The 14,494-nt window shown below is 41.4% G+C and overlaps 1 protein-coding gene across 4 annotated transcripts in view; it reads left to right on the top strand.

Moving 5' to 3' along the window:
* LOC306992904 (uncharacterized protein) overlaps positions 1-14,494 on the top strand; it is a 50,691-nt gene that overhangs the window by 13,149 nt on the left and 23,048 nt on the right. For all 4 annotated transcript variants that reach the window (XM_079602178.1, XM_079602179.1, XM_079602180.1 and 1 more), the window contains exons 7-13: positions 439-498; positions 580-615; positions 8,154-8,207; positions 8,297-8,347; positions 13,251-13,316; positions 13,425-13,487; positions 13,570-13,617. In XM_079602178.1, the coding sequence (XP_079458304.1) occupies positions 439-498; positions 580-615; positions 8,154-8,207; positions 8,297-8,347; positions 13,251-13,316; positions 13,425-13,487; positions 13,570-13,617 (378 nt within the window). The remainder of the gene's footprint in view (positions 1-438; positions 499-579; positions 616-8,153; positions 8,208-8,296; positions 8,348-13,250; positions 13,317-13,424; positions 13,488-13,569; positions 13,618-14,494) is intronic.

Consider the following 14,494-nt stretch of genomic DNA (forward strand, 5'->3'; position numbering starts at 1 on the left):
GCATGTGTGTTAAAACATCCAAGCAAATGCATATGGTTCAAATAATGATTAAAAAAATATTAAATAAAAAAGATTTCCCTATTGAGAAAATGAATAACAATTTAGTTTTTACTCCCGGAAGACTGTTGAAATCTACAGTTGGTTCAGAAAAAAAAAGATGTTTTATAATTGATAATTGTTAGAATGTTTCTATAGTTATTTAAAAAAAAAAATTTGCATAATTTTACAGATTGTAGATACAAGATAAATGCTGAGGGCATTTAAAAAATCTCCAAGACAGGTTTTAATTTGATGTTGCAACAAGGAAAAAGTTAATTTTAGACACATTTTTGAAACATTCCCTTAGTTGAAGAAACACCCTCAAATGGATTATAATGCCTATGTAGAGTGTCATGCTTGATTTAAAACAAATACACTTACTTGAAATGTGATTTACAGGAAAGGTGTGTGGAGGACTGGCCCGAACACAGTGCAGAACTCTCTCCAGAATGGAAACCAGTAAGTTCTTAATGTGTGGAATGTAATACAGAAAACCGATGCAAAAATACTAGCATTTCATCTGCTCTTTCTCTGTTGCAGTCTGGGAAATTAAGGCTTCGGAGAGACTCTGTACTGGTGAGTCAGACCTTCAGAAGAATTTTAGAGATTCTAAATAAAATAAATAATTATTGTAATTCAAATATTTATTTAAAAAATATAATATTTTCTGCATCCAAAAGAAATACAAAAATGTCTTTAAAATTAAACACTAAAGCTGCATTCTGTAACTTTTTTGGGGTTAAAAATTATCCCAAAATAAATATTTGAGAAATTATATAACCAGCCAGTGTTCAAAACTTCCAGTTTGCCTTAGCTCGATTCAAAACGGTAAGCTTGTAAATAATATTTTTAAATCAAGTGGTACTGGTGGATTTCTGCAGGAAATTTGAGCATTTTCTTTGCGTCAATACGTCACATAAAGAAGAGTCTCTGCACATCTGTACACATAAAGAAGAGTCTCGGCACATCTGTACACATAAAGAAGAGTATCGGCACATCTGTACACATAAAGAAGAGTATCTGCACATCTGTACACATAAATAATAGTATTGGCACATATGTACACATAAAGAAGAGTATCGGCACATCTGTACACATAAAGAAGTCTCTCATCACATCTGCACACATAAAGAAGAGTCTCGGCACATCTGTACACATAAAGAAGAGTCTCGGCACATCTGTACACATAAAGAAGAGTCTCGGCACATCTGTACACATAAAGAAGAGTCTCGGCACATCTGTACACATAAAGAAGAGTCTCGGCACATCTGTACACATAAAGAAGAGTCTCGGCACATCTGTACACATAAAGAATAGTATCTGCACATCTGCACACATAAAGAATAGTATCTGCACATCTGTACACATAAAGAAGAGTCTCTGCACATCTGTACATATAAAGAAGAGTATCGGCACATCTGCACATAAAGAAGAGTATCGGCACATCTGTACACATAAAGAAGAGTATCTGCACATCTGTACACATAAATAATAGTATCGGCACATCTGTACACATAAAGAAGAGTATCGGCACATCTGTACACATAAAGAAGTCTCTCATCACATCTGCACACATAAAGAAGAGTCTCGGCACATCTGTACACATAAAGAAGAGTCTCGGCACATCTGTACACATAAAGAAGAGTCTCGGCACATCTGTACACATAAAGAAGAGTCTCGGCACATCTGTACACATAAAGAATAGTATCTGCACATCTGCACACATAAAGAATAGTATCTGCACATCTGTACACATAAAGAAGAGTCTCTGCACATCTGTACACATAAAGAAGAGTATCGGCACATCTGCACACATAAAGAAGAGTCTCGGCACATCTGCACACATAAAGAGTCTCGGCACATCTGCACACATAAAGAAGAGTCTCAGCACATATCTACACATAAAGAGTCTCGGCACATCTGTACACATAAAGAAGAGTCTCTGCACATCTGCACATAAAGAAGAGTCTCTGCACATCTGCACATAAAGAAGAGTCTCGGCACATCTGCACATAAAGAAGAGTCTCGGCACATCTGTACACATAAAGAAGAGTCTCATATAATTCAAATATTTATTTAAAAAATATAATATTTTCTGCATCCAAAAGAAATACAAAAATGTCTTTAAAATTAAACACTAAAGCTGCATTCTGTAACTTTTTTGGGGTTAAAAATTATCCCAAAATAAATATTTGAGAAATTATATAACCAGCCAGTGTTCAAAACTTCCAGTTTGCCTTAGCTCGATTCAAAACGGTAAGCTTGTAAATAATATTTTTAAATCAAGTGGTACTGGTGGATTTCTGCAGGAAATTTGAGCATTTTCTTTGCGTCAATACGTCACATAAAGAAGAGTCTCTGCACATCTGTACACATAAAGAAGAGTCTCGGCACATCTGTACACATAAAGAAGAGTATCGGCACATCTGTACACATAAAGAAGAGTATCTGCACATCTGTACACATAAATAATAGTATTGGCACATATGTACACATAAAGAAGAGTATCGGCACATCTGTACACATAAAGAAGTCTCTCATCACATCTGCACACATAAAGAAGAGTCTCGGCACATCTGTACACATAAAGAAGAGTCTCGGCACATCTGTACACATAAAGAAGAGTCTCGGCACATCTGTACACATAAAGAAGAGTCTCGGCACATCTGTACACATAAAGAAGAGTCTCGGCACATCTGTACACATAAAGAAGAGTCTCGGCACATCTGTACACATAAAGAATAGTATCTGCACATCTGCACACATAAAGAATAGTATCTGCACATCTGTACACATAAAGAAGAGTCTCTGCACATCTGTACATATAAAGAAGAGTATCGGCACATCTGCACATAAAGAAGAGTATCGGCACATCTGTACACATAAAGAAGAGTATCTGCACATCTGTACACATAAATAATAGTATCGGCACATCTGTACACATAAAGAAGAGTATCGGCACATCTGTACACATAAAGAAGTCTCTCATCACATCTGCACACATAAAGAAGAGTCTCGGCACATCTGTACACATAAAGAAGAGTCTCGGCACATCTGTACACATAAAGAAGAGTCTCGGCACATCTGTACACATAAAGAAGAGTCTCGGCACATCTGTACACATAAAGAATAGTATCTGCACATCTGCACACATAAAGAATAGTATCTGCACATCTGTACACATAAAGAAGAGTCTCTGCACATCTGTACACATAAAGAAGAGTATCGGCACATCTGCACACATAAAGAAGAGTCTCGGCACATCTGCACACATAAAGAGTCTCGGCACATCTGCACACATAAAGAAGAGTCTCAGCACATATCTACACATAAAGAGTCTCGGCACATCTGTACACATAAAGAAGAGTCTCTGCACATCTGCACATAAAGAAGAGTCTCTGCACATCTGCACATAAAGAAGAGTCTCGGCACATCTGCACATAAAGAAGAGTCTCGGCACATCTGTACACATAAAGAAGAGTCTCTGCACATCTGCACATAAAGAAGAGTCTCGGCACATCTGCACACATAAAGAAGAGTCTCGGCACATCTGCACACATAAAGAAGAGTCTCGGCACATCTGCACACATAAAGAAGAGTCTCGGCACATCTGTGCACATAAAGAAGAGTCTCGGCACATCTGTGCACATAAAGAAGAGTCTCGGCACATCTGTACACATAAAGAAGAGTCTCTGCACATCTGCACATTAAGAAGAGTCTCTGCACATCTGCACATAAAGAAGAGTCTCGGCACATCTGCACATAAAGAAGAGTCTCGGCACATCTGCACATAAAGAAGAGTCTTGGCACATCTGCACACATAAAGAAGAGTCTCTGCACATCTGCACACATAAAGAAGAGTCTCTGCACATCTGCACACATAAAGAAGAGTCTCTGCACATCTGCACACATAAAGAAGAGTCTCTGCACATCTGCACACATAAAGAAGAGTCTCTGCACATCTGCACACATAAAAAATAGTCTTGGCACATCTGTACACATAAAGAAGAGTCTCTGCACATCTGCACACATAAAGAAGAGTCTCGGCACATCTGCACACATAAAGAAGAGTCTCGGGCACATCTGTACACATAAAGAAGAGTCTCGGCACATCTGTACACATAAAGAAGAGTCTCGGCACATCTGCACACATAAAGAAGAGTCTCTGCACATCTGCACACATAAAGAAGAGTCTCGGCACATCTGCACACATAAAGAAGAGTCTCGGCACATCTGTACACATAAAGAAGAGTCTCGGCACATCTGTACACATAAAGAAGAGTCTCTGCACATCTGTACACATAAAGAAGAGTCTCGGCACATCTGTACACATAAAGAAGAGTCTCGGCACATCTGTACACATAAAGAAGAGTCTCTGCACATCTGTACACATAAAGAAGAGTCTCTGCACATCTGTACACATAAAGAAGAGTCTCGGCACATCTGTACACATAAAGAAGAGTCTCGGCACATCTGTACACATAATGAAGAGTCTCGGCACATCTGTACACATAAAGAAGAGTCTCGGCACATCTGCACACATAAAGAAGAGTCTCTGCACATCTGCACATAAAGAAGAGTCTCGGCACATCTGTACACATAAAGAAGAGTCTCTGCACATCTGCACACATAAAGAAGAGTCTCTGCACATCTGTACACATAAAGAAGAGTCTCGGCACATCTGCACACATAAAGAAGAGTCTCGGCACATCTGTACACATAAAGAAGAGTCTCGGCACATCTGCACACATAAAGAGGAGTCTCGGCACATCTGTACACATAAAGAAGAGTCTCGGCACATCTGTACACATAAAGAAGAGTCTCTGCACATCTGCACACATAAAGAAGAGTCTCTGCACATCTGTACACATAAAGAAGAGTCTCGGCACATCTGCACACATAAAGAAGAGTCTCGGCACATCTGTACACATAAAGAAGAGTCTCGGCACATCTGCACACATAAAGAAGGGTCTCGGCACATCTGTACACATAAAGAAGAGTCTCGGCACATCTGTACACATAAAGAAGAGTCTCTGCACATCTGCACACATAAAGAAGAGTCTCTGCACATCTGTACACATAAAGAAGAGTCTCGGCACATCTGTACACATAAAGAAGAGTCTCTGCACATCTGCACATAAAGAAGAGTCTCTGCACATCTGCACATAAAGAAGAGTCTCTGCACATCTGCACATAAAGAAGAGTCTCGGCACATCTGCACATAAAGAAGAGTCTCGGCACATCTGTACACATAAAGAAGAGTCTCTGCACATCTGCACATAAAGAAGAGTCTCGGCACATCTGCACACATAAAGAAGGGTCTCGGCACATCTGTACACATAAAGAAGAGTCTCGGCACATCTGTACACATAAAGAAGAGTCTCTACACATCTGCACACATAAAGAAGAGTCTCTGCACATCTGTACACATAAAGAAGAGTCTCGGCACATCTGTACACATAAAGAAGAGTCTCTGCACATCTGCACATAAAGAAGAGTCTCTGCACATCTGCACATAAAGAAGAGTCTCTGCACATCTGCACATAAAGAAGAGTCTCGGCACATCTGCACATAAAGAAGAGTCTCGGCACATCTGTACACATAAAGAAGAGTCTCTGCACATCTGCACACATAAAGAAGAGTCTCTGCACATCTGTACACATAAAGAAGAGTCTCGGCACATCTGTACACATAAAGAAGAGTCTCTGCACATCTGCACATAAAGAAGAGTCTCTGCACATCTGCACATAAAGAAGAGTCTCTGCACATCTGCACATAAAGAAGAGTCTCGGCACATCTGCACATAAAGAAGAGTCTCGGCACATCTGCACACATAAAGAAGAGTCTCGGCACATCTGCACACATAAAGAAGAGTCTCGGCACATCTGTACACATAAAGAAGAGTCTCTGCACATCTGTACACATAAAGAAGAGTCTCGGCACATCTGTACACATAAAGAAGAGTCTCTGCACATCTGTACACATAAAGAAGAGTCTCTGCACATCTGTACACATAAAGAAGAGTCTCGGCACATCTGTACACATAAAGAAGAGTCTCGGCACATCTGTACACATAATGAAGAGTCTCGGCACATCTGTACACATAAAGAAGAGTCTCGGCACATCTGCACACATAAAGAAGAGTCTCTGCACATCTGCACATAAAGAAGAGTCTCGGCACATCTGTACACATAAAGAAGAGTCTCTGCACATCTGCACACATAAAGAAGAGTCTCTGCACATCTGTACACATAAAGAAGAGTCTCGGCACATCTGCACACATAAAGAAGAGTCTCGGCACATCTGTACACATAAAGAAGAGTCTCGGCACATCTGCACACATAAAGAGGAGTCTCGGCACATCTGTACACATAAAGAAGAGTCTCGGCACATCTGTACACATAAAGAAGAGTCTCTGCACATCTGCACACATAAAGAAGAGTCTCTGCACATCTGTACACATAAAGAAGAGTCTCGGCACATCTGCACACATAAAGAAGAGTCTCGGCACATCTGTACACATAAAGAAGAGTCTCGGCACATCTGCACACATAAAGAAGGGTCTCGGCACATCTGTACACATAAAGAAGAGTCTCGGCACATCTGTACACATAAAGAAGAGTCTCTGCACATCTGCACACATAAAGAAGAGTCTCTGCACATCTGTACACATAAAGAAGAGTCTCGGCACATCTGTACACATAAAGAAGAGTCTCTGCACATCTGTACACATAAAGAAGAGTCTCGGCACATCTGCACACATAAAGAAGAGTCTCGGCACATCTGTACACATAAAGAAGAGTCTCGGCACATCTGTACACATAAAGAAGAGTCTCTGCACATCTGCACACATAAAGAAGAGTCTCGGCACATCTGTACACATAAAGAAGAGTCTCGGCACATCTGTACACATAAAGAAGAGTCTCTGCACATCTGTACACATAAAGAAGAGTCTCGGCACATCTGTACACATAAAGAAGAGTCTCGGCACATCTGCACACATAAAGAAGAGTCTCTGCACATCTGCACACATAAAGAAGAGTCTCGGCACATCTGCACACATAAAGAAGAGTCTCGGCACATCTGTACACATAAAGAAGAGTCTCTGCACATCTGTACACCTAAAGAAGAGTCTCGGCACATCTGCACACATAAAGAAGAGTCTCTGCACATCTGTATACATAGAGTCTCTGCACATCTGTACACATAAAGAAGAAAAAGAGCAAAAAAGAGACTGCAACCGGCCCATGCGGAAAACAAGGATACATCTGCTGATGTTGTTAACATGAACAATTTAAGAACAAAGTATAATTTACACGGTTTGATGTGATATGATATGCGATCATTAGATTTAATCAGCACGATTTACTATAATGCTATTTTCCTTTAGTTGGTCAGAACAAAAATGGATGTTACTTGTTCAGATTACATTTCCCGGTGAAAATTCTTAAGTTGGTCATACTTCCAAAAAGTAGAATCTGTGATTACGAATGACAGGATCCACACTGGCGGCGACTGACAGCCACACATTCTCCTTAAAACATTGGATTAATCCGCGCTGTGCCGAGGGACATCACACGTAAAGTTGATAATTCTGCGAATAACTGCAATTGCAGAATTCGAACAGAGATGGCGACAAAGAGGAAAAACTACGGACTGCAGCTTTAACATTATATTTTATTCTAAGTAAAACAAATAATAATAATTAAAATAATAATTAATAATCTCTACAGATTAGAGATTAAATATATATATTAAAAAATATAAACAAAAATGCCTTTAAAATCAAACAATAAATTGAATGTTATAGTAGTTACAACAAATAATTTAAATAATATAATAATCTTTACAGTCAATAACTAACCTCACAAAACATGCTTGGCTGACATAGTATCCTCGATGCATGTATTTAATTGTCTAGATCATTATTATTTTTTTTCTGTAGTTTTGTTTGTTTTTCGAATGTTGAGGGTGCGGAATGCACTAAAAACCACAGAAACCATTAGCAACCACATAGTTATGCTTGGCATCCACCCAAATCACATGTGTCTTGCTGGCGAGTTTCTCACACTGTAAAAACCTGGTTTCCTAATATTGTTGACTCTTGCCACTAGATCAGAGAAGCGTCCGAAGAAGTCAATGGGACTGCGAAGAAGAACGGAAAGCAGGTACAATGCGAGATATTAAACTCTGCGTGAGTGAGTGTGAGTGTCTGTTTGTCCTTCACATGTTAATGTCGTCCTATTGATCTTTATAGACTCTGGGGAAAAAACTGCGACATTCTCTGACGATCAGGAGGAGCTCAAAGGTAAATGATTTTTGAAAAACAGTTTTAAAGTTCCCCTTTTATGATTTTCAGATATTCCTGTTCATCCAGTGTGTAGTAGAGTTGTTTGTGAATGTAAAAGGTCTGCAAAGTTTCAAAGATCAAAGTGCAGATACAATCAGAGCAGAGTAGACCAATCACAACAGACTGGGCTGTCTGACCAATCAGAGCAGAGTAGACCAATCACAACATACTGGGCCATCTGACCAATCAGAGCAGAGTAGGCCAATCACGCCAGACTGGGCCATCTGACTAATCAGAGCAGAGTAGACCAATCACAGCAGACTGGGCTGTCTGACCAATCAGAGCAGAGTAGACCAATCACAGCAGACTGGGCTGTCTGACCAATCAGAGCAGAGTAGACCAATCACAACAGACTGAGCCCTCTGACCAATCAGAGCAGAGTAGGCCAATCACGCCAGACTGGGCTGTCTGACCAATCAGAGCAGAGTATACCAATCACAACAGACTGGGCCATCTGACCAATCAGAGCAGAGTAGACCAATCACAACAGACTTGGCCATCTGACCAATCAGAGCAGAGAAGACCGATCACAGCAGACTGGGCCATCTGACCAATCAGAGCAGAGTAAACCAATCACAACAGACTGGGCCCTCTGACCAATCAGAGCAGAGTAGACCAATCACAACAGACTGGGCTGTCTGACCAATCAGAGCAGAGTAGGCCAATCACGCCAGACTGGGCCATCTGACCAATCAGAGCAGAGTAGACCAATCACAACAGACTGGGCCATCTGACCAATCAGGGCAGAGTAGACCAATCACAACAGACTGGGTCATCTGACCAATCAGAGCAGAGTAGACCAATCACAACAGACTGACCAATCAGAGCAGAGTAGGCCAATCACAACAGACTGGGCCCTCTGACCAATCAGAGCAGAGCAGCTCTCAGAGAGGCGGGGTTTAGAGAGACTGAATCCTTTATTTAATCGTGACAGACACAGTGAGAAATGAGCTGATGCTGTAATGGATATTAAGAGAAAATGGAAGTGTTTGGAAGCAGCTGACGGGTACCGGCAGGCCAAGCGAACTGCAGCCCGGGTGGTTGTGGAGGCAAAAACTCGGGCCTGGGAGGAGTTCGGTGAGGCCATGGAAAAGGACTATCGGCTGGCCTCGAAGAGATTCTGGCAAACCGTCCGGCGACTCAGGAGAGGGAAGCAGTGCCCTACCAACGCTGTTTACAGTGGAGGTGGGCAGCTGTTGACCTCAACTGGGGATGTTGTCGGACGGTGGAAGGAATACTTCGAGGATCTCCTCAATCCCGCCGTCACGTCTTCCATGGAGGAAGCAGAGGCTGAGGTCTCAGAGGTGGACTCGTCCATCAACCAAGCTGAAGTCACCGGGGTAGTCAAAAAACTCCTCGGTGGCAAGGCACCGGGGGTGGATGAGATCCGCCCTGAGTACCTCAAGTCTCTGGATGTTGTGGGGCTGTCTTGGCTGACACGCCTCTGCAGCATCGCGTGGCGGTCGGGGACAGTGCCTCTGGGATGGCAGACCGGGGTGGTGGTCCCTCTTTTTAAGAAGGGGGACCGGAGGGTGTGTTCCAACTATAGGGGGATCACACTTCTCAGCCTCCCTGGGAAAGTCTATGCCAGGGTACTGGAGAGGAGAATACGGCCGATAGTAGAACCTCGGATTCAGGAGGAACAGTGCGGTTTTCGTCCGGGCCGTGGAACACTGGACCAACTCTATACCCTCTACAGGGTGCTGGAGGGTTCATGGGAGTTTGCCCAACCAATCCACATGTGCTTTGTGGATTTGGAGAAGGCATTCGACTGTGTCCCTCGTGGCGGCCTGTGGAGGGTGCTCCGGGAGTATGGGGTCCGGGGTCCTTTGCTAAGGGCTGTCCGGTCCCTGTACGACCGAAGCAGGAGCTTGGTTCGCATTGCCGGCAGTAAGTCAGACTTCTTCCCGGTGCATGTTGGACTCCGGCAGGGCTGCCCTTTGTCGCCGGTTCTGTTCATAATTTTTATGGACAGAATTTCTAGGCGCAGCCAGGGGCCGGAGGGTGTCTGGTTTGGGAACAACACGATTTCGTCTCTGCTCTTTGCGGATGATGTTGTCGTGTTGGCCCCATCAGACCAGGACCTTCAGCATGCACTGGGACGGTTTGCAGCCGAGTGTGAAGCGGCTGGGATGAGAATCAGCACCTCCAAATCCGAGGCCATGGTCCTCAGTCGGAAAAAGGTGGCTTGCCTACTTCAGGTTGGTGGAGAGTTCCTGCCTCAAGTGGAGGAGTTCAAGTATCTTGGGGTCTTGTTCACGAGTGAGGGAAGGATGGAACGGGAGATTGACAGACGGATCGGTGCAGCTTCAGCAGTAATGCGGTCGATGTACCGGTCTGTCGTGGTGAAGAAGGAGCTGAGCCGCAAGGCGAAGCTCTCGATTTACCGGTCAATCTACGTTCCTACTCTCACCTATGGTCATGAGCTTTGGGTCATGACCGAAAGGACAAGATCCCGGATACAGGCGGCCGAAATGAGCTTTCTCCGCAGGGTGGCTGGGCGATCCCTTAGAGATAGGGTGAGGAGCTCGGTCACTCGGGAGGAGCTCAGAGTAGAGCCGCTGCTCCTCCACATCGAGAGGGGTCAGCTGAGGTGGCTCGGGCATCTGTTCCGGATGCCTCCTGGACGCCTTCCCGGGAAGGTGTTCCGGGCATGTCCCACCGGGAGGAGACCCCGGGGAAGACCTAGGACACGCTGGAGAGACTATGTCTCTCGGCTGGCCTGGGAACGCCTCGGTGTCCCCCCGGAAGAGCTAGAGGAAGTGGCTAGGGAAAGGGAAGTCTGGGCATCTCTGCTTAGACTGCTGCCCCCGCGACCCGGCCCCGGATAAGCGGAAGAAGATGGATGGATGGATGGATGGAAGTGTTTTTTTAGCTTTACGCCGTATACCCACTAGGAAATGCCAAGTATTTCCGTATACCCACTAAAAAAAGCGTGAGGATACGTAACAACTTCGTTTTGTGACAGAACTTTCACACTTTCATTCATAAATTCACCGCGTCTGTGTTTGCAATGGACACAGATCAAATCGCGTGAATATTAAAAACTCAAAGAGACTGCAGTTGTTCAACGCGTCTCTGGGAATGAGCGCTCAATGTGTGCTCTACTACACACACACACTGAAGCAAGCGCGTGCTTGTGTCAGCGCTTCACTGTAGCTATGAGGACATGATGTAGGCTACACATGACACATGAACTTCATCACAGAGCTGCTATGAGAGTCACTTCATGAGAATTTCACCATTTCATTTGATAAAACTATCGTCATTCATTCGTATCATACACACACAGAAACTGTAATGTCTTTACGACAACCTGTCAAAATAAAAGTTCGGTATAAACTCAAAGAAATTATGAAAGAAATTGCACAGTAAAATGTACTGTAAAATAATAATAATGATGAAATCTATTAAAACTTATTTTAAAAAGAAATATCACACAAGTTTTCATACATGTTTTAATTTAAACAGTAAACTTGCCAAAACAATAACACAATTTTCTTTCAAAAGCACCATTTCTAAAAGTAAATTTGTATTTGTGCCTATAATGTTTTTTTTTTGTTTTTTTTATTGTCAGCTGATAAAACCTGTGCTTCAGGGACCATATTCATATAACATCTAAGGCTAAATGTAGAAAATCAGTCCAGTCTCCTCAGCTGTAAATGTCATTGGCTGTTAAAGTCTTGTGTTGCTTATAATAAATTGACATGTTGATAACACTTAGGGCCCTATTTTAACGATCTGAAACGCAAGTGTCAAAGTGCAAAGCGCAAGTAACTTTGTGGGCGGATCCCGGCGCTGTTGCTATTTTCCCGGCGGATAAACGACTCTTGCGCCCGACGCAAATCTAAAAGGGGTTGGTCTGAAGTAGCTTCATTATTCACAGGTGTGGTTTGGGCGTAACGTGAAATAAACCAATCAGAGCGTCCTCTCACATTCCCTTTAAGAGCAGACGCGCTTGTTCCATGGCGGATTGCTATTATAACGGCGGATTTGCCTGCGCACGCAGGAGCGATTCACAGCCGAGGAAACCGACGTTCTCGTCAGGGCCGTAAAACACAGAGAAGTGACATTGGGGATGCTGGGAGAAACCCACCCAAATTAGCTTCGGTTAAACAGGCGTATAATTTGGGTAAATGTGTAGCCTAATCTAGATTTTTTTTATTTTTATCTAGATAGATCTTTTTCACTTCTTCACGGACACAACAATGATTTCCCCTCGTGTGTTAATATTTTTCCTTGTAATAATGTATGATTTGCAAAAATGAAAACTGCTGCATCTGTTTATATTAGAGAATCAAAGTGGATGCGCGTCGCGCCCTTAAAATACCATATCACTAACGCGCAACGCGCCACTGTCTTTAGACTGTTTTTTCCCTGGTCAGTGGCGGAATTGCTTTCTAAAACTGGAAAATAGCACCATGGAAGTTTTGCGCCGGAGCACGCCTCCTCTTTGCGCTGAACCGCCCCCGCGAGCGCAAGTTCATTTCCTAATTTACCGACGTGCGTCTGTGGAGGGAAAAGTCCGCTGTGCGCGGGTGCAAAATAGGAATGATACATGCGTCGGTGTTCAAAGTCAATTGCGCTGGGTGCAAGATAGGGCCCTTAGTCTCATAATGCTCTCAATTACATGAGAGAGAGAGGGGGGGGGGGGGGTCGTCACAGTATACTCACTACAAAAAACTAGACTACACCACTGCATGTGACCTGTTGCAGGAGACGCCAACACATACTTAGGAAACTTTAAAATAGCATAATAGGGGCACTTGAGAGAAGTGTCTAGTTTATTTGAAAATGTTCAATGTAAAAAGAAAATTTGTTTGAAAATGAATTTTCTTTATGACCAAATCTTTGATTTCAGGATAAAATTGTAGATGAAGTGAAGATCTCCGAGACGAACACAAACACACTGCGTCAAGGGTCAAAGGTCAATATCTTCATGTGTGATCCACCTCAAATATGAGGAGGAATAATACATGTGTTGGAGTGTGTTCATCACACTCTTTGTGTAATAATGTGTGTATTGTGTCTTCAGCCCGTTGTTGACGGACCGGATGAGTTTTTTACTCTAGATGAAGAAGCCGTCGAGTTTAAATCAGTACGAAACTCTTCATTTCTCAGTCATAATTCACAAATAAAGATTCATGTCTTTCATCGCAGATTTGTTTTGCTCTCAACAGAAGAAATCATCAAAACCCAAGATTATGACTCACCGCAGAGGCTCAAAGGTGAAGCATCACATCCCCGTCTGTAGGATCAATACTCGTATTACAACATTATTTACTTCATAAAATACAAGATTATTGTGTATTTTACAATAATAAAAAAAATACAAGATTATTTACTTCATAAAACAATGAATGATCTTCATAATCTTGGCCTTTTTAAATAATAATCCTAATAATTAAACATAAAATAATTAATTATAAAGTACATTTTAAAATAAAACTTAATAAATATATATTTTTAAATATTATTTTTATAATCTATAATTTAATTTTATTTGTATTTGTAAATAGTACACCATTTTTTTTATAGAGATTTACTTCAGGAAAATATAAATTACATTCATAATCTTTACTTTTTTAAATAAAATAATTTATAATACTATTTACAAATAAATTAATTTATTATAAATAAAATATTTTTTAGAACTTAAAAATAAAAAATAATTAATATATTATTTTATTAAAATAAAACAGTGCACATACAATGTTCCCCAACATTATTCTAAACAAATGAAAACATATTTTATTGATAAAATAATAAATGATCTTCATATTCTTTACTTTTTAAATAGTAATAATAATAAAAAAGTATTTTTAAAATAATATTTTTATATGAATTTATATTATAGTTTAATTATATTATATTCAGTACAGTACATTCATTTATGTAATTAATTACATTTTAATATAAATAATAAAAAATATACATTGCAATATTATTTTAATGTACTGTGTGTTTAACAATGAGAGGAAAGGCTGTTCATTTCCAATTTCTCACACAATTTGTTAATATTTGTAATTACAAGCCTGTTTATATTTTCATGTAACTCTTCCATTGACATGTCTGGTATTTAAAACACTGATCCGCATAGATGAT

Source organism: Phoxinus phoxinus, assembly GCF_949152265.1.
Source record: "Phoxinus phoxinus genome assembly, chromosome: 2".
NCBI lineage: Eukaryota > Metazoa > Chordata > Actinopteri > Cypriniformes > Leuciscidae > Phoxinus > Phoxinus phoxinus.